Source organism: Salmo trutta, chromosome 13 (genome assembly GCF_901001165.1).
Source record: "Salmo trutta chromosome 13, fSalTru1.1, whole genome shotgun sequence".
Lineage (NCBI taxonomy): Eukaryota > Metazoa > Chordata > Actinopteri > Salmoniformes > Salmonidae > Salmo > Salmo trutta.
Window position 1 is genome coordinate 27,885,816 of NC_042969.1, and position 20,291 is coordinate 27,906,106.

At 43.8% G+C, this 20,291-nt stretch overlaps 2 protein-coding genes across 2 annotated transcripts; both read left to right on the forward strand.

The window, feature by feature from the left end:
- The first annotated feature begins 378 nt into the window (after positions 1-378).
- On the forward strand, positions 379-9,949 carry LOC115205043 (uncharacterized). The gene is made up of 7 exons (XM_029770604.1): positions 379-1,273; positions 1,412-2,975; positions 4,005-4,033; positions 4,398-4,526; positions 8,439-8,505; positions 8,913-9,020; positions 9,281-9,949. Exons 1-7 carry the CDS (start codon positions 993-995, stop codon positions 9,947-9,949), a joined length of 2,847 nt encoding a protein of 948 aa, XP_029626464.1. The 5' UTR covers positions 379-992.
- A 1,095-nt stretch (positions 9,950-11,044) lies between these two features.
- Positions 11,045-16,912, forward strand: LOC115205586 (RDS/peripherin-like protein xRDS35). The gene is made up of 6 exons (XM_029771728.1): positions 11,045-11,866; positions 14,244-14,486; positions 14,794-14,981; positions 15,241-15,487; positions 15,675-15,836; positions 16,194-16,912. The coding sequence occupies exons 1-6, from the start codon at positions 11,717-11,719 to the stop codon at positions 16,254-16,256; spliced, it is 1,053 nt and encodes a 350-aa protein (XP_029627588.1). The 5' UTR covers positions 11,045-11,716; the 3' UTR covers positions 16,257-16,912.
- The last annotated feature ends 3,379 nt before the right edge of the window (positions 16,913-20,291 follow it).

Consider the following 20,291-nt stretch of genomic DNA (forward strand, 5'->3'; position numbering starts at 1 on the left):
CCCTGCTCATCCCCTGCCTCTGATTTGGCAGACTCATAAACACAAATGCTTAATTTGTTATTATGTCAGTGTTTTTGAGTGCCGCTGACTATCCGTCAATTAAAAAAACAAGAAAATGGGGCCGTCTGGTTTGCCTGATATAAGGAATTTGAAATGATTTATACTTTAACTTTAACTTTTGATACTTAAGTATATGTTTGAAATTACATTTACTTTTAATACTTAACTATATTTAAATCAAATACTTTTAGACTTTTACCCAAGTAGTATTTTACTGGGTGACTTTCCCTTTTACTTGAGTCATTTTTCTGTTAAGGTGTCTTTACTTTAACACAAGTATGACAATTGGGTATTTTTTCCACCACTGACAAGGCCACTGATCCATAATAATCAATGATAATAGTCCTATAAGCACTACAAGCGTGCCGCTAGAGGCCAAGGGTAACCCCACACTTATAACAATAATCCACATCAGTAGGATAAATGAACTGCACCAATGTTCTTGTTCCAGCTGTATCGGTTCGATCCTGTTCTGGATTCACGAGGACAATTGTCAGTCTCACGCTTTTAATTGGTTCGATGAAACACCATTACATCAGGATTCGATGTGGTTTGACTGATATTGAGTCAGGGATGTGGCAAAGCAAGCCAAACATATCCCTTCCACTGTCACGCAGCTATTCTAGAGTTGGAGGGCAAGGGAGACAGATGCATAGCAACAAGATGAGAGGCTAATAAACTGTCCAGAATAACTTAACAGCTTAACAGATACTTAATTGAGACAATTACTTTCCCCTTTCAGCAGTAACAACTTTGGGTTAGTTAATTGGAAACATTTAAGATTTTTTTAAACCCAGACTTTTTGGACGTTTGGGCATTTGTGGTACGCTTATCTTGCGGGACTTCTTATTAATTTCTCATTCAGACAGAACAGAAGTAACAAGGGTAACATACTGACAGAGTGATGGTTGTTCATCTTCAGCTCTGGAGCTATGATCTCTGAGGCTGACAGACAGGGAGCAGTTAGACCCAAGAGGTCGCCATCAGACGGGCACAGGGATAGGGACAGGGACAGGGACCTCAGCCCCAGACAGAGAGCAGAAGCTCACCAAAACTATTTACAGGAGAGACATCAAGAGGGCATCAATGACCTCCCTGCAGGGAAGAGACAAATGATGGAGAAGTTTTTCACTCCTGTTCATAGTCCTCCTCCAGGTGGGATCACATCACAGAAGCACCGCCATCACCGGGACCAAGAAAGGGAGATACACAGGTAAGATCACTTTTGAGTTTCCCTTTAATTAAAGTTTCCTTTTTTAAACAGTAATGAGAAATGCACATTTGATGAAGATTTCAATTGAGTGTGGTAATTGGATGAATACATAATTACTACGTCATCTCTCCATATCAGCTACAGGAGGTCACAGAACAATGATAGACGCAGCAGTGAACGCCACGGTCACCACCATCACCATGGTAACCATTTCCAAGATGACCAGGAGCAATCCCATAGACGTCACCATCATCATCCTCAGCACCTTCATCACGACGACGAGATGTCGGACCACCACACCACCGTCACCCTCTCCAGAGCATCTTCCTCCTCCCTCTCATCTTCCTCCTCTTCCTCTTCCTCCGACTCTTCCACCGAATGGTCCGGCATTGACGACAAGTTCTCCCTGAAGCACGCCAGCCGGCCGCAGCATACCATGTCCTGCTCCAACATTGCAGGAGGACGACAGTTCCGGGAGGATGACAGTGAGCTGCAGGTGTATGCCACGGTCAAACAGGGGCGAATGCACGGAGGAGGAAGCCCTGGGACCAACCATCGGGCCCAGGGGAGGGGAGGACAAGAGCCCAGCTACTCCGAGCTCAACCGGGGCCATAGCCGCAGTGAAGAGGGGTTGCTGCAGAATACAGGCACTGACAGAGGGAAAGCACGGACACCCCCACACCTGAAGCATGGATCCCTCTACAAGACAGCCAGCCTGGGCCGTAGCCTGGCCTTCAGTGAAGAGGTCCTGGCTGGGCCAAAGAGGGCGGTGTCCTCGATCCAGCTCCCCAGTAAAGGCATCCTGAAAAACAAGGAGGCGCCGCCGGACATCCGCAAGGCCAAGTCCATGGAGGTGCTGTCTTCCCGGGTGGCAGGCAAGACAGCAGGGCCCAAGGGGAAGCAGGATGTGGAGGCTCTGAAGGATGCAGCCAGGCAGAGCATGGTGAAGGGGAAGATACAGTTCTCTGCCTTCCTGGATGAGATCACTAAACAGGTCATCAGCCCCGCCCGTCTCAATACTCTGGGGGTACCTGTCGAGACTGTAGGACCGGGTCCAGCCAAAACTCCAGCATCCCCCAAATCTCAACTGAAAAGTCAGCCCCAGCTTCCCTTGAAAAAGCAGGGAGATGGGCAGGGGGAGGAGAGGGAAATGGTTACTAAACCTAGGAAACTAAGGAATGACTCTGACACACGGTCACGGAAAATATCTCTCCCTACAAAGTTTGGGTATGAAAGCAAGAACCACACTCCTCGTCTAGGCAGCCCTCCAACCCACCACTCCAGCCAACCCTACCCGCCCCACCCACCGGCTGGCTATGAAGACCAACCAGCCTCCCTGCCTGACTTCCAGGGTCCTGTCGGTAATAGGCATGGGCGGTATGGCTCCCTTCTTACAGACGGCACTGTCAGCTCCAGCCCTGAGCCCAGCCATCACAAACATCGTAGCTACAAACACCTTGACCAGAGCCACAGGCCCACCCATAGCCCACCTTCATCTCCACACACCCAGCAACCCCAGCTACCCCACCGCACCCCAATCCGCACACACTCCCCTCCTCCAGTGCCAGGGCCCGAGTCGGAGTCTCCCTCCAGCAAGTCTGACTCATCCCGGAACAGAGACCGAGACACGGCCAGCCCCAGCTCCGAGCAGAGCGACCGCCACAACCGGTCAACCTACCGCTGGCATCCAAAGCCACACAGGGTGAGTCTAACTGATGTCAACTACAGATGTAGGATCTAAATTTGAGCCAGTTTGCTACAGAAGGAAAATAATCCTGCAGCAACAGGAAATGTGAATTATAATGTGGATTATAATTAATGGATGTTTATGTAGGGGTTGATACATTTTGCGTTAGGACAAATCAAGTCTGAAATTTCAAACTGGAAATGACAGACTTTAAAAGCATTTTAAAACTCAAATACACTATAAGTTTGTATTTCTTGCTGCGTAGGAAGATTCTCAGCAACAAAAGAGTGATCAAATGAAGATCTTACATCTGTATGCTGGTGGAGTCAAGGGGTCTAAATACATACTATAGATAGTAGGTCCTAGCTGTAGAGTTAGGTAAATCATGCATTCACGTCAATTAGGATTTGTCCCAAAGTTCTTTAAAGTTCTTGAAGTTCAAACCACACAGGGAGTGTCAGTTAGTGTCCTAAACCACAACGCAGCAGTTATATAAAGAGAACTCAAGCGTCATCCTCTGTCTGTGACGCTTGTCCACAATTAGCCACATTAGGTAACAGGTAACCTTTATAGGCAATATGTTGCATTGGGAACAACACGCTACCCAACCCGAGACTGCCTGGGTGCCAGCTAGCACGTCGAGGGCCAGAGTAACCGTGCTGTGGCTCTGACTTTATTAACCTCACTCACGCACAATCAATAGCTTTCCCTGGAGCGTATGAACTAAAGTTCAATAATCAATTCCTTTGGTTCTATTATGTCCCTATCATTCTCTCTGCCCTTTTCATCTCTGTCCAAAAAAACATTCCATTCAGTTTATGAAACTTTATTAGGAAGTGAAGAAACTGCACTGTACATTGTCAAAGCTTACAATAACAATATCCCTGATGTATATGGTAATGTGGCAAATAATAATCAAAGAAAAAAATGCAGATGATAACATTACTAATACAACTAATATAACTGTATTGAAAGTTATTGAATTAGAAAATCATCGACATTTATCTCTAATCGCCTCTTCTCTTCTGCTGTCTCTCTCCATAGACCTTGACAGGTGACACAGGCGAACTCCAGTGAGTGTGATTTTTTTCCCTTCTTTCTCCCCATCTCCTCTCTGTTTATCAATGCACTCTAAAGAGCATCCTTTTGATTGTGAAAGGTCACTGAATATCGATTCCACTAATGGCTTCCAGAGCTCTCTCACCCCCTCTATCAGTAAAGATGGATGAAGAACAAGATGAAGGAGAAATGTATGTAACAATGGTACAACGCACAGCGTTCAGTCTGGATTAACAAGGCTATGTGAATTGTAACATCTCTAGAAGCTGACCTGAGCTACATCCATAGCATCTAATGTGCTAACATGGCCTTGGGAAATGTGACTGCGCATTTTTGTAATAAAATTCCATCTCCCATGACCCTCCTGTGTGTAAATAGGGCACTGCAGGAGGAGAATGCTGAGCTGCACCAGAACCTGATGCAAACAGTGGTCTGCATCGAGAGCCTGGAGGCGGAGCTAGCCAGGGCCAGGGAGGAGCTAAGCCACATGAAGGAGAAGTTCAAGAGGTCAGAGCTAATTATAATATGATGACGGCTATAGTTTTATATAGTAGCATTATAATATGATGATGGCTATAGTTTTATATAGTAACATGATTAATATGATGATGGCTATAGTTTTATATAGTAACGTGATTAATATGATGATGGCTATAGTTTTATATAGTAACATTATAATATGATGATGGCTATGGTGTTACATAGTAACATGATTAATATGATGATGGCTATAGTTTTATATAGTAACATTATAATATGATGATGGCTATAGTGTTACATAGTAACATGATTCATATGATGTTGGCTATAGTTTTATATAGTAACATTATAATATGATGATGGCTATAGTGTTACATAGTAACATGATTAATATGATGATGGCTATAGTTTTACATAGTAACATGATTAATATGATGATGGCTATGGTGTTACATAGTAACATGATAGTAAGATGATGGCTATAGTTTTATATAGTAACATTATAATATGATGATGGCTATAGTGTTACATAGTAACATGATAATATGATGATGGCTATAGTTTTATATAGTAACATTATAATATGATGATGGCTATAGTGTTACATAGTAACATGATTAATATGATGTTGGCTATCATTTTATATAGTAACATTATAATATGATGATGGCTATAGTTTTATATAGTAACATTATAATATGATGATGGCTATGGTGTTACATAGCAACATGATAATAAGATGATGGCTATAGTTTTATATAGTAACATTATAATATGATGATGGCTATAGTGTTACATAGTAACATTATAATATGATGATGGCTATGGTGTTACATAGTAACATGATAATAAGATGATGGCTATAGTTTTATATAGTAACATTATAATATGATGATGGCTATAGTTTTATATAGTAACATGATAATAAGATGATGGCTATAGTTTTATATAGTAACATTATAATATGATGATGGCTATAGTTTTATATAGTAACATTATAATAAGATGATGGCTATAGTTTTATATAGTAACATTATAATATGATGATGGCTATAGTTTTATATAGTAACATTATAATATGATGATGGCTATAGTTTTATATAGTAACATTATAATATGATGATGGCTATGGTGTTACATAGTAACATGATCATATGATGATGGCTATAGTTTTATATAGTAACATTATAATATGATAATGGCTATAGTTTTATATAGTAACATTATAATATGATGATGGCTATGGTGTTACATAGTAACATGATTAATATGATGATGGCTATAGTTTTATATAGTAACATTATAATATGATGATGGCTATAGTTTTACATAGTAACATGATAATATGATGATGGCTATAGTTTTATATAGTAACATTATAATATGATGATGGCTATAGTGTTACATAGTAACATGATAATATGATGATGGCTATAGTTTTATATAGTAACATTATAATATGATGATGGCTATAGTTTTATATAGTAACATTATAATATGATGATGGCTATAGTTTTATATAGTAACATTATAATATGATGATGGCTATAGTTTTACATAGTAACATTATAATATGATGATGGCTATAGTTTTATATAGTAACATTATAATATGATGATGGCTATAGTTTTATATAGTAACATTATAATATGATGATGGCTATAGTTTTACATAGTAACATGATAATATGATGATGGCTATAGTTTTATATAGTAACATTATAATATGATGATGGCTATGGTGTTACATAGTAACATGATCATATGATGATGGCTATAGCGTTACATAACCTCAGCAAAAAAAGAAATGTCCCCTTTTCAGGATCCTGTCTTTCAAATATAATTTGTAAAAATCCAAATAACTTCACAGGTCTTCATTGTAAAGGGTTTAAACACTGTTTCCCATGCTTGTTCAATGGACCATAAAAAATTAATGAACATGCACCTGTGGGATGGTCGTTAAGACACTAACAGCTTACAGACGGTAGGCAATTAAGGTCATAGTTCTGAAAACTTAGGACACTAAAGAGGCCTTTCTACTGACTCTGAAAAACACCAAAAGAAAGATGCCCAGGGTCCCTGCACATCTGTGTGAACGTGCCTTAGGTGTGCTGCAAGGAGGCATGAGGACTGCAGATGTGGCCAGGGCAATAAATTGCAATGTCCGTACTGTGAGACGCCTAAGACAGCGCTACAGGGAGACAGGACGGACAACTGATCGTCCTCGCAGTGGCAGACCACGTGTAACAACACCTGCACAGGATTGGTACATCCGAACAGCACACCTGCGGGACAGGTACAGGATGGCAACAACAACAACTGCCCGAGTTACACCAGGAACACACAATCCCTCCATCAGTGCTCAGACTGTCCGCAATAGGCTGAGAGAGGCTGGACTGAGGGCTTGTAGGCCTGTTGTAAGGCAGGTCCTCACCAGACATCACCGTCAACAACGTCGCCTGTGGTCACAAACCCACCGTCGTTGGACCAGACAGGACTGGCAAAAAGTGCTCTTCACTGACGAGTCGCGGTTTTGTCTCACCAGGGGTGATGGTCGGATTCGCGTTTATCGTCGAAGGAATGAGCGTTACACCGAGGCCTGTACTCTGGAGAGGGATCGATTTGGAGGGTCCATCATGGTCTGGGGCAGTGTCATAGCATCACCGGACTGAGCTTGTTGTCATTGTAGGCAAAGTTACAGGGAAGACATCCTCCTCCCTAATGTGGTACCCTTCCTGCAGGCTCATCCTGACATGACCCTCCAGTATGACAATGCCACCAGCCATACTGCTCGTTCTGTGCGTGATTTCCTGCAAGACAGGAATGTCAGTGTGATGCCATGGCCAGCGAAGAGCCCGGATCTCAATCCCATTGAGCACGTCTGTGACCTGTTTGATCGGAGGGTGAGGGCTAGGGCCAATCCCCCCAGAAATGTCCAGGAACTTGCATGTGCCTTGGTGGAAGAGTGGGGTAGCATCTCACAGCAAGAATTGGCAAATATGGTGCAGTCCATGAGGAGGAGATGCACTGCAGTACTTAATGCAGCTGGTGGCCACACCAGATTACTGACTGTTACTTTTGATTTTGACCCCCCCTTTGTTCAGGGACACATTATTCCATTTCTGTTAGTCACATGTCTATTGTTCAGTTTATGTCTCAGTTTTTGAATCTTGCTATGTTCATACAAATATTTACACATGTTAAGTTTGCTGAAAATAAAACAGTTGACAGTGAGAGGACGTTTCTTTTTTTGCTGAGTTTAGTAACATGATAATATGATGATGGCTATAGTGTTACAAAGTAACATTATAATATGATGATGGCTATAGTGTTACATAGTAACATTATAATATGATGATGGCTATAGTTTTATATAGTAACATTATAATATGATAATGGCTATAGTTTTATATAGTAACGTGATTAATATGATGAATCTATAGTGTTACATAGTAACGTGATTAATATGATGACGGCTATAGTGTAAAGTGCGTCAATAGCAACAATAATCATTGTATAATACTGTAGTAACAATGCTTGCTCTTGTGCTCCTGTGTCTTTGATGTGATTACAATACATCTGCCACTCCCTTTTCAAGTTACTGTGAGCACCAGGGAAGGCATGCAGTACATCTAGGCATGCCCTTTGTGGTTTACAGAGTAGACTTTATGAAAGTCTCATTCTGTCGAACCTGTGAAATAGCCCTTTTTTGCCCTACATTTTTGTCCTGGAGGGCAAATTCCACTGATCAATAGCTTAGTGTGACTGATTGGTGTGGTTAAATTGAGTGGTTCTCTGCCGGCCATCTGTATGGTCTGATCTACTGTTAGGGTCAGAGGTCAGATGGCCTCATGACCAAGGGCCTAGGGGTGGGTGAGGGTTATGGTATACAACATGGGCCCAAAATGCATAGCCATGGTGCTGTCTCTCTTTGCTACAGGCTCCAGGACACACACACAGGTACCCAGCACACCAACAGCCTTCTGGGGGAGAAACTGCACTCAGCGGTAAGAATTAGGTCAAACATGACAGACGGAGAGACAAAGACAGAGACGGAGAGAGAGAGAGAGAGAGAGAGAGAGAGAGAGAGAGAGACACTGAGGTTATCTCATTTAGGGCCAGAACCTGACCAGGTAAAACTGTGGTCCCTGGCCTATAATTACTTTTTTTTCATATGGTTAAGAAAGACTCCTGCTACTATATAAACTCATACCTCCATCCAGGTATAGAAACATGCTCTGAATATCCTTCTCCTTCTCTGTCACCTCTACAACACGCAGTGTTGTGTTGACTGATGTCCTCTGCTCTGTTCTGTCCTTGAAGACTGAGAGCACAATTAGTACTACTGTTATACCATCTCTAGAACAAACTGTAGGGAATATGTTGAGTCATGTACTCTGTTCTATCCCTGCAGACTGAGAGCCTTAGCTCTGAGAGGAAGTATATGGTGCAGCGTATCGCCCATCTCAGCACAGAGCTGGAGCAGGCCAACGCCACCATCGCCTCTCTGGAGAACATCAATGTGAGCACAGCACCATCTACTGAGCAATAGATGAACCACAACGCACATTAGCTTTGTTCACATTCTGGCAACAGAAAGAGTGGTGGAAAGACAATATGATGATTTTGTATTTGTAAAGTTGATAGTGGCCTTACATGAAAAGACTGTATCCATAATCTCCTCAACTCATGTTCAGCTCATAATTTCTTCTACCTCATCTACTGGTTTCTCTATGTCTGTTGTATTATATGAACTAATAGGATGTCTGTGCTGTCCTCCAGGTTCCCTGTCTGATCAAGGAGCTCCTAGAGAAGCACTTTGACTCTGGAGACACTGTCAAGCAGTTCCTGAAGAACGCCTTGAAAACCGGCCAATCCACAAGCGACATCCAATCACCCGCTACAAAACTGGAGCAGAAGCCATCTGATTGGTCAGGTGCAGGACTCAGGGAGTTTGAGGCGGGGCCACAAAAGGTCACTGCTTTTATGCCCTGGAAGCAGGAGGAGGGGTTTGGGGTGATAGGTCATACAGGAAATGAGGATTCTCGCCCGATGAGTCCCCCTTTCTCCGTCGCTGACATCAGTATGGCTATCTATAAGAAACTAGCTGCCAGCCAAGCGGCAAGACAGCCCCGGCCTTCCAACTACCAACCTCACACTGACACCCCTCCCAACCCCTACCCTCTGGTGGAGTTGGGTACAGGGGGTGCAGGAGGTGCATGGGAGGAGGGTTACCTTGTGCCTGCTGTCAAGGGGGGCATGGCAGTTGCAGGGAGAGCAGCTGAGAGTAAGCAGGGTGCTGTTGTTGATGTGTCCTATCTGACGGCCCAGAGGGTTCTGGATGACTTCATGCACCAGCTGACACACCCAGAGGATGGGAGCGGAGGTGGGGAGAGGGGGCATAAGGCCAACGGGGGAGGGGGAACAACTGAAGAGAGGGGGGCAGAGTGAAAGGAACCTATGAATTGCTGTAATTGTAACCTTATATTACATAGGCTAGGATTGTTCAAGATGTGATGGTTTGTTTGTGATGGTTTGAGGCCTGTAGTTCTGCATTTATTTAACATTTTAATGTCACTATACATTTGAGTGATGGCATTGTAAATATTACATTCTGTTTCTTTCCCAAATGTCTTGTGGTGCAGTGGTAAAGAAAGTATTAGACTTAAACAATTAATTGAACTATATACAGAATATAATTATTAATCCAAATTGGCAATGTGATACAGTCCCTCCTTTTCCTTGTGAAGTGATGCAGAATTTAAAGTTTTTTGTTAATGTCTAGACAGTGAGTAGAATTTTCTATTTTATAACACTATTTTGTAAGCTCCAGTAAACCAATGAAGGAACCTTCATATCTGAATAACATCGATCCAGCTGGCATTAACGTATTACCCACTGTGTTTTGGGCTATCATGTCACATGACCTAGAGTTTAACCTTTATTTGAAGCCTTTTCCAGAAATGAGAACTATGAAAGCAATTGTCTGAGGATGGTGTCGGAGGATGATGCTGGACCATCTGACATAAAAAGGGGACAGTTTGATGAAAAAATGTAAATAAAGGTTCAAATCCAGGTCTTGTGACATGACTGTCCAAAACACAGGGCCCTACATTAACGCTATGCTGTCCATCCTAATGAACTGTCTTAGCTAAAACTGTATAAAGCTGCTGTCCCCCCCCAAGACTTTTGATGTTGTAGATTAATAAAATGACTAATTCTAAAGATGTATGGTTTCTTGATTTGTCTTTCTCCCAAACATGACCTACTTCCTGTGTTAAGCCATCACTCTCCCCCTCCCCCAGTCCCTCAGCCTGTAAGCTTTATCCATCTCTCTCTATCTGCATGTATAAACTATAGCCCTGGCCCTCTCCGTCCTGTCTCAACTCTCTGTGAGTATATCTGTCATAACCGTCAAATCCAACCTGTTGGCCCAGGGCAGGTTTGCTGATCAGACACTGGCCTGCTTTCCCATTGGTGCTCCTGTCCTAATAGGATCCCAGGGACTATGATTGGGGGATTACCATAACCATACTGTACCCTCCACATTGGCCAGTCCGTATCCTCCACCATGGGCACAGCAGGAATTTAGGGGTGCACCTTGACCACGCACAGACCACACCAGAGGGGTTACATCCTAAACAAACGAGGGTTGTCATTGTCAATAATTGTGTGAAACGAAGGGTCACTGTTGTGGTGCAACCATACCCTGATGATTTGAAGGATCATAGTTTTGCTGTCAAAAAAGGACGTGAATTATCAAATATCTATTTGATTCATTATTTTCCTGGCCTTCAGTTTTTGTCTCACTAATTCAATTGGATTACTTCAGAGATGTTTTATATTTTCCTTTCTACGTGAAAGCTTTGGATTACTGTCCCAACCCGAACCTGTCCTTCACCATCAGACGGATCTTCCTTCTTATTTAAACCCACAGGAACAACTTACAGGAGATCAACCTGATAATAACTCACCAACGCACCCTGGAAAGGCCAAGCCGTACCTGTCTGTCTAATACAACAGCCTTTGCATAACCTACTCCTATGAATCGTAGTAGTCCACCTTATTTTTTCCCCAGAACTTTCCTTCTTTGAACCTACCGATATTCTTTCCCCCATCCTTCACTGTTATCTCTCTCTACTTGATTATCCCAACATCTCCTCCCTCCGTCCTCTTCTTTCTCTCCCTCTCTTCCTTTGTCCTGTGTTGGTTGTTGCCATGTCGCTGCTGAAGCTGCAGTTCCCCCTGCAGAGGCGTGTGCGTCTGGCCCAGGGTCTGTGGCTGCTGTCCTGGCTGGCAGTGCTGGCTGGGGCCTTCACCTTCTCCCTGGGAGTGTACCTCAAGACCGAGCTGCTCCGCAGGGCAGAGGTACTGGCTAACACTATAACACACACATGCCTGTTCACACATGGCAAATTACACACAAACACACCTTATGTATTTCACACGACACACACACACGTTTCTGGCACTCGGCAAACACACAGCACACACACACAACTGTCCGTCTCACTACTGTTCCTGTCGTCTATCCTGGCTGGTTCAATTAAACACTTTGCTGTGTTTTCCATGTGTCTTTCAGTGTGGGGTCTGTTTCACACACCTTCACCTATCAAAGCTGTATTCACACTGCACAGAAAAACATTGGGCTGGCATGATGCAGTTGGCTTGAATCTGGACAAGCTTTGTGTGTGGCTGTATGTGGGGGGTAGATGGGCTTATTGGTGTGTGGCTGTGTGTATGTGGGGGGTAGAAGTGCTTATTGGTGTGTGGCTGTGTGTATGTGGGGGTAGAGGTGCTTATTGGTGTGTGGCTGTGTGTATGTGGGGGTAGAGGTGCTTATTGGTGTGTGGCTGTGTGTATGTGGGGGTAGAGGTGCTTATTGGTGTGTGGCTGTGTGTATGTGGGGGGTAGAGGTGCTTATTGGTGTGTGGCTGTGTGTATGTGGGGGGTAGAGGTGCTTATTGGTGTGTGGCTGTGTGTATGTGGGGGGTAGAAGTGCTTATTGGTGTGTGGCTGTGTGTATGTGGGGGTAGAGGTGCTTATTGGCGTGTGGCTGTGTGTATGGGGGGGTAGAAGTGCTTATTGGCGTGTGGCTGTGTGTATGGGGGGGTAGAAGTGCTTATTGGTGTGTGGCTGTGTGTATGTGGGGGGTAGAAGTGCTTATTGGTGTGTGGCTGTGTGTATGTGGGGGTAGAGGTGCTTATTGGCGTGTGGCTGTGTGTATGGGGGGGTAGAAGTGCTTATTGGCGTGTGGCTGTGTGTATGGGGGGGTAGAAGTGCTTATTGGTGTGTGGCTGTGTGTATGTGGGGGTAGAGGTGCTTATTGGTGTGTGGCTGTGTGTATGTGGGGGTAGAGGTGCTTATTGGCGTGTGGCTGTGTGTATGGGGGGGTAGAAGTGCTTATTGGTATGTGGCTGTGTGTATGTGGGGGTAGAGGTGCTTATTGGTGTGTGGCTGTGTGTATGTGGGGGGTAGAAGTGCTTATTGGTGTGTGGCTGTGTGTATGTGGGGGTAGAGGTGCTTATTGGCGTGTGGCTGTGTGTATGTGGGGGTAGAGGTGCTTATTGGTGTGTGGCTGTGTGTATGTGGGGGTAGAGGTGCTTATTGGTGTGTGGCTGTGTGTATGTGGGGGGTAGAGGTGCTTATTGGTGTGTGGCTGTGTGTATGTGGGGGTAGAGGTGCTTATTGGTGTGTGGCTGTGTGTATGTGGGGGTAGAAGTGCTTATTGGTGTGTGGCTGTGTGTATGTGGGGGGTAGAGGTGCTTATTGGTGTGTGGCTGTGTGTATGTGGGGGTAGAGGTGCTTATTGGTGTGTGGCTGTGTGTATGTGGGGGTAGAAGTGCTTATTGGTGTGTGGCTGTGTGTATGTGGGGGTAGAGGTGCTTATTGGTGTGTGGCTGTGTGTATGTGGGGGTAGAAGTGCTTATTGGTGTGTGGCTGTGTGTATGTGGGGGTAGAGGTGGTTATTGGTGTGTGGCTGTGTGTATGTGGGGGTAGAGGTGCTTATTGGTGTGTGGCTGTGTGTATGGGGGGGTAGAGGTGCTTATCGGTGTGTGGCTGTGTGTATGGGGGGGTAGAGGTGCTTATTGGTGTGTGGCTGTGTGTATGTGGCTGTGTTCATCACTCATGCTATGTATGGATGATATGCATGGAGGGAGGCGGAGGGGTCGGTTGAAGATTCACACTGACATATTGGAGGCCGTAACGCATCATCCAGATATGTAGGGTGTGCTGGTATAGCTCCAATGAACCATTGATTAAGGTTGACCTCAATCTGGGGCCTATCAAAAAAGGAAACATTGTTTTCCAGTGCATCCTCCTAGCTTCAATACTCAATGATTTTCTATATGCAATGACCTGGATTTGACAAGTTGTTACACGTAACATGAATGTTACTAAAAAATAACAACAAAGTCAACATTCCTAAACTCAATAACACTAATACAACAGAAAAAAATGACAAAGGAAGTAGTTGGTTGCACTTTACATACAGTGGCATAGTACTGAAGTGGATATAGTGGAGCAATAGAAGTAGTTATGTAGGGTGCTGACTACCATGACTCATATTGCCTTACATGAACGTACATAAATGGAATCATCATCATGGAATGGAACATGCCAGAACATATCCTCTGATGCTTAGCGCTGTAATGTAACATATATAGATAATTTCGATGTAGTTTATTACTGTGTTATAACTGGTATAGTAATGTGACCCTAGATTTGACCTTTGACCCTCCAGGTGATGGACAACACAGAGATCCACGTGGTGCCAAACATTTTGATGCTGGTGGGCTTGGTAACCATCGGGATCAACCTGTTTGCAGGGCGGGTGTGTCAGGACTCCCTGGACTCTGCCCGGTTCCCCCCCTGGAAGCCCTTCCTGCTGCCCTGGTATGGCCTGGCCTGGATGGTGTGTGTCTGGTTGCTGTCTGCTGTGGTGCTCAGCTATGCCCTGCAGGGACACCTCGAGGAGTCACTCAAGGTAAGGGCTTCTGGGATGGGATGAAGAAGAATGAGACAGTGAATGCAACTGAATAACACTCAGGCCCTATCTCAAGTAGTCTTTCTGTGATTCCCCGCATCCTATCTCCTCGCCTGCGTCACATCTGTATTGGATGACAATTACAAGGTCCCCCCCCCCCCACCCAGATCTTCTTCTCCAATGTGTTTTGAGAAGAAGGCGAGGATATAGGAACTGAGGAATCCAGGAAAGATTAATTGAGAACAAGCCTTGGCTCCCATGAGTACTTCCTGGTCTCTTTTATGACATAATCTCTGTCCAATCCCAGGTGGGCCTGAGGAACGGTATCCGGTTCTACCGGGACACGGATGTCCCAGGCCGCTGCTTCCAGAAGGAGACCATCGACAGGCTGCAAATGGAACTGCGTTGCTGCGGCAACACCAACTACAGGGACTGGTTCGAGGTGCAGTGGATCAGCAACAGATACCTGGACTTCACCTCAAAAGAAGTCAAGGAGTGAGAGAGAGGGGGATGGTGGGGGGAGACGGGGGAGGAGGAGAGGTGGAGAGGGGGATGGAGGGGGGAGAGGAGAAGTGAAGTTAAGCCCACAAACCAATGTTCTCTGACTTGTCTGAGGTGATGATGACTCACATGGGATTTCTATACATCATGTCTCATAAATGTGTCATCCATCATTAAAGCCAGTGTCATTTATGTAAGGTAACATTTTACAATGGAAACACTCAATCAAACCGTTAACCTATCTCCTCTCCAGTCGTGTGCGTAGCAACGTGGACGGTCGTTACCTGATGGATGGAGTCCCCTTCAGCTGCTGTAACCCCGGCTCCCCTCGGCCCTGTCTCCAGAACCACCTGACTGACAACACTGCCCACTACAACTATGAGCACCAGAGTGAGGAGCTGAACCTGTACAACCGTGGCTGCAGACAGGCGCTGGTCGACTACTACATGGGCCTCATGAACACCATCGGCCCCGGGATACTGTCGGTCATCTCCCTGCAGGTATACATATGCACAAACACAGACAAAATATGAACATTGACTCTTGCCCTGTAATGTGGTGATAGTAGTTTTCAGTGGTGATTTTGTTACCATCAACCTCTGCCCCTGTGATAAGGTGGCTTTAGATATATATTTTGTAACCATGGCTTTGAGTTTAACCTTGACCCCTGTGACTTCATCTCCACAGATGTCAGTGTTGGTGAGTCTGCGGTACCTGCAGACGTCTCTGGACGGCGTGGATCCGGAGAACCCCGAAGCTGACAGCGAGGGCTACATCCTGGCGAAGGGGGTCAAAGAAACCATGATGGACGTCAAGAACACCATTTTCAAACTGCTCCAGTTCGGACAGGTAGTGTACTACAGTACCCACAATGCTCTGTGAAACATACCAGGGATGTGTTCATGGGCGTTGCAGAAAGAAGGAGAATGAATAGAGCTGACCTTTTTAAAACGCAAATACACTACAAATGTGCATTTCCTACTGTGCTAGACAATTCTCAGCAACAAAAGAGTTATTCAAATGAAGATCCTACATCTGTATATGTTCAACACAAAACATTTATATCTTAACAGTCTAACAATACATCCTGAACAGACCCTGGTTAAGAATGATGTATCACAGTACCCACAATGCCATTTGGTTGTAACTCACTAAAGATGTTCCGAGAAGATAACCTAATGGTGTCCCGTCTCTTTATCAATACAGGTGGAAGCAGGTGATGAGGCAGAAGCAGGGGCGGACGGCGAGAAGGCAGCCACGTCCAGCTAGATGAAATATAATATAGAACCATATATGGGTTTGAAACCGGGAGGGAGGCTTCTTAGTTCTGTGACCTCATGGTGGTCTAGCCTGTGACCAGGCTAATGGTGGGCTAGCTAGAGCTCTGTGTTGGCTTTGACACAGGCACTGAACTTTTTGGCTTGATTTATACTGCAACAATGTATGAGCACTAAAATACATAAGGAATCTTATCTTATCATGCTCTGCACAGACAAGACAAGATCTTACAATGCAGAGGGGTTTTAACCTAATAGAATTTGGAATGATAATCTTTGAGTCAAGAACAAAACATGAAAGTCAAGAAGACACTGGAAGGCACGAAGAACACACACATTCACAGCAGAATTCACACACACAATTTATAAATACTGAAAAAGAATACTCGCATACTCGTACACAAGTAAATGAAAACACACACACTTTGAAGTACACTAACGTTCTGATGATCTTTGATTCAGATCTGACTAAATCTAAAGCACACAGTTAACGTAATAATACAAACACTCACCCTGTGTGAAGGCCTACAGTCAATTGAATACCGAAATGGCTATAGAGTTTGTTAAGGCACTGCTAAGTAACGTGTCAAGATGATGTGAAGTTGGCATCAGGCATTTAATATATTAAAGTTAGTTGCTTTTAATGGATTTGCGGGGTTGAGTCCTTTTGTATTAGATAGATTGACGTACAACTGAGCTGGGTTATTTCAGTTCACCCAGAGGTACAGGAGGATGTGTTTGTAATGACAACGTGATGCTAGTGATACTGTAGGTCTATGACTGTATGGAGCGGAGTGACTGTACAATGTAATCTGGGCTGCTAGGTATACTCTGACACATCCCATAACACCTTCGTAATCCAAACATAGCTAATCCTTAGACTACTGTTACAGCAGTTCTCTGCACAGCAACAGGAACACTGGAGAGAGATGGAGTAAAAACATACCTTAACAATGGACAGGGTTTGAAGAAAGTTCACTTCGAAGTGTGATCATGTAAAAAGTTGTAATTACATTTTTCATTATGTTTTCACCAACAAGAACACATGTTGAGCGCAATATTAACGCACATATAGCCAACATATTTTACAAATTTTATTCGCTGTTTATTTTGTTCCTTTTTCAAATTGTTCATATACTGTGTTTTACGACAATGTTTACAACATGTCATCCTTTGATAAGTAGAATGTTCATAGATAGTAGTTTACCGACTTTTACACCATATTTCCACCAGGGTTCGCCATTTCATTACACCTGAAAGCGCATCGAACCCCCGTCTTATTCAACTTACCATTTCGAGGCCTACTACTGTACCCGAAATTGGTTACAGTATATCTTGATCAATCTTGATGCATAGGCTGCAAGCAGCTGAATAGGTGCATTGTAATAGAAACCTTGTAACAAACGTCTAGGCAAGATACCACAGAGTGCGCACAAAGTAGTCTTACATTTCCCTAACATCTAAATCCACCTACTCATTTGTCTCTGAGAGGCTTTGTTTTATGGAAACATACTCACTGGTAACGGTGGTGATGACTATGCGGAGTGAGCGTTTAGAAATTCCGGTGTGGCTTTGCAATGTGCTCACCGCCAGACCAGTATTCTGCCAGCAGCACAAATTACATCACGTTTGTATGGTAATGAAGAAAGCTTAAAAATAAACGCACGCATTTCAAAACATTGCAATCTATATAACTAATTCAAAACATACTGAATTTTAATAAATTGAGACTTTTATTGTGCCAACAAGAAAAGGCAATAATTAATTTATGAAAAAAAAAATAATAATAATATGGGTTTAATGACTATTATTTGGGGACCAACAATGTTGACACTGGTATGTTGAGAATATTGGGCTGTAGAGAGATATTTTCTACCTGCCTCAGCTAAAGGGGGTGTAAAATACTCAGTAGGGTCTCTACTAACCAAATATGTATAGTTTTGAGAGGGGACTGTGTCGTACATTAAACAAACTAAAAACGGTTAGTGGACACCAAATTGAGTATTTCCCACCCCACTTTAGCTGAGACGGATTGAAAAGATCTCTACAAGCCTATATGTATCCCATGCACAGTCTAATACAGTGTATTGCATTGGGAGCTATGGAGAGGGTGGAGAACGAAGTGTTCCTGAATATGTACGACACAGTCCCCCTGAAAAACGAACCATTTGGTTAGTAAAGACCCTACTGAATATTTCCCACCTCAGTTTATGAGACAGGTAGTACAGGTTTTTTTCTACAAGCCAATAAGTATCCTATATATACAGTGTATTGTACACAAGTGAATGGAGTGAGTAAGCTGGAGTGAGGAGTCATCAGCACACTGTATTTTATTTATTTATTATTTAACCTTCATTTAACTAGGCAAGTCAGTTAAGAACAAATTCTTATTTTCAATGACGGCCTAGGAACAGTGGGTTAACTGCCTTGTTCAGGGGCAGAACAACAGATTTTTACCTTGTCAGTTCAGGGATTCAATCTTGCAACCTTTCGGTTACTAGTCCAATGCTCTAACCACTAGGCTACCTGCAGCCACGTTGCCCATCATAAGAGACCAATTAAAGTTTTGCAGACTATTATTGAGTAATTCCAATAACATACAGCGAATTCGGAAAGTATTGAGACCCCTTCACTTTTTCCACATTTTGTTACCTTACAGCCTTATTCTATAATTGATTCAATAGTTTTTTCCCCTCATCAATCTACACACAATATCCCATAATGACAAAGCAAAAAAAGGTTTAGAAATGTTTTCTAATTTATAAAAAAGTACAACTGAAATATCACATTTACATAAGTATTCAGACCCTTTACTCAGTACTTTCTTGAAGCACCTTTGGCAGCGATTACAGCCTCGAGTCTTCTTGGGTATGACACTACAAGCTTGGTACACCTGTATTTGGGGAGTTTCTCCCATTCTTCTCTGCAGATCCTGTCAGGTTGGATGGGGAGCATTGCTGCACAGCTATTTTAGGTCTCTCCAGAGAAGTTCAATCGGGTTCAAGTCCAGGCTCTGGCTGGGTCACTCAAGGACATTCAGAGACTTGTCCTGAAGCCACTCCTGCGTTGTCTTGGCTGTGTGCTTAGGGTCATTTTCCTGTTGGAAGGTGAACTTTTGCCCCAGTCTGAGGTCCTGAGCGCTTTGGAGCAGGTTTTCCTCAAGGATCTCTCTGTACTTTGCTCCGTTCATCTTTGCCTTGATCCTGACTAGTCTCCCAGTCCCTGCCGCTGAAAAACACCCCCACAGCATGATGCTGCCACCACTAATGCCTCACCGTAGGGATGGTGCCAGGTTTCCTCTAGATGTGACGCTTGGCATTCAAGACAAAGAGTTCAATCTTGGTTTCATCAGACGAGAGAATCTTGTTTCTAATGGTCTGAGAGTCCTTTAGGTGCCTTTTGGCAAACTCCAAGCGGGCTGTCATGTGCCTTTTATGGAGGAGTGGCTTCAGTCTGGCCACTCTACCATAAAGGCCTGATTGTTGGAGTGCTGCAGAGATGGTTGTCCTTCTGGAAGGTTCTCCTATCTCCACAGAGGAACTCTGGAGCTCTGTCAGAGTGACCATCGGGTTCTTGGTCACCTCCCTGACCAAGGCCCTTCTCCCCCGATTGCTCAGTTTGTTCAGGCGGCCAGCTCTAGGAAGAGTCTTTGTGGTTCCAAACTTCTTCCATTTAAGAATGATGGAGCCCACTGTGTTCTTGGGGACCTTCAATGCTGTAGACATTTTTTGGTACTCTTCCCCAGATCTGTGCTTCGACACAATCCTGTCTCGCACCTCTACAGACAATATATTTAACCTTATGGCTTGGTTTTTGCTCTGACATGCACTGTCAACTGTGGGACCTTATATAGACAGGTGTGTGCCTTTCCAAATCATGTTCAATCAATTGATTTTACCACTGGTGGATTCCAATCAAGTTGTAAACATCTCAAGGATGATCAATGGAAACAGGATCCACCTGAGCTCAATTTTGAGTCTCATAGCAAATGGTCTGAATACTTCTGTATTCTGTTTTTGCTTTGTCA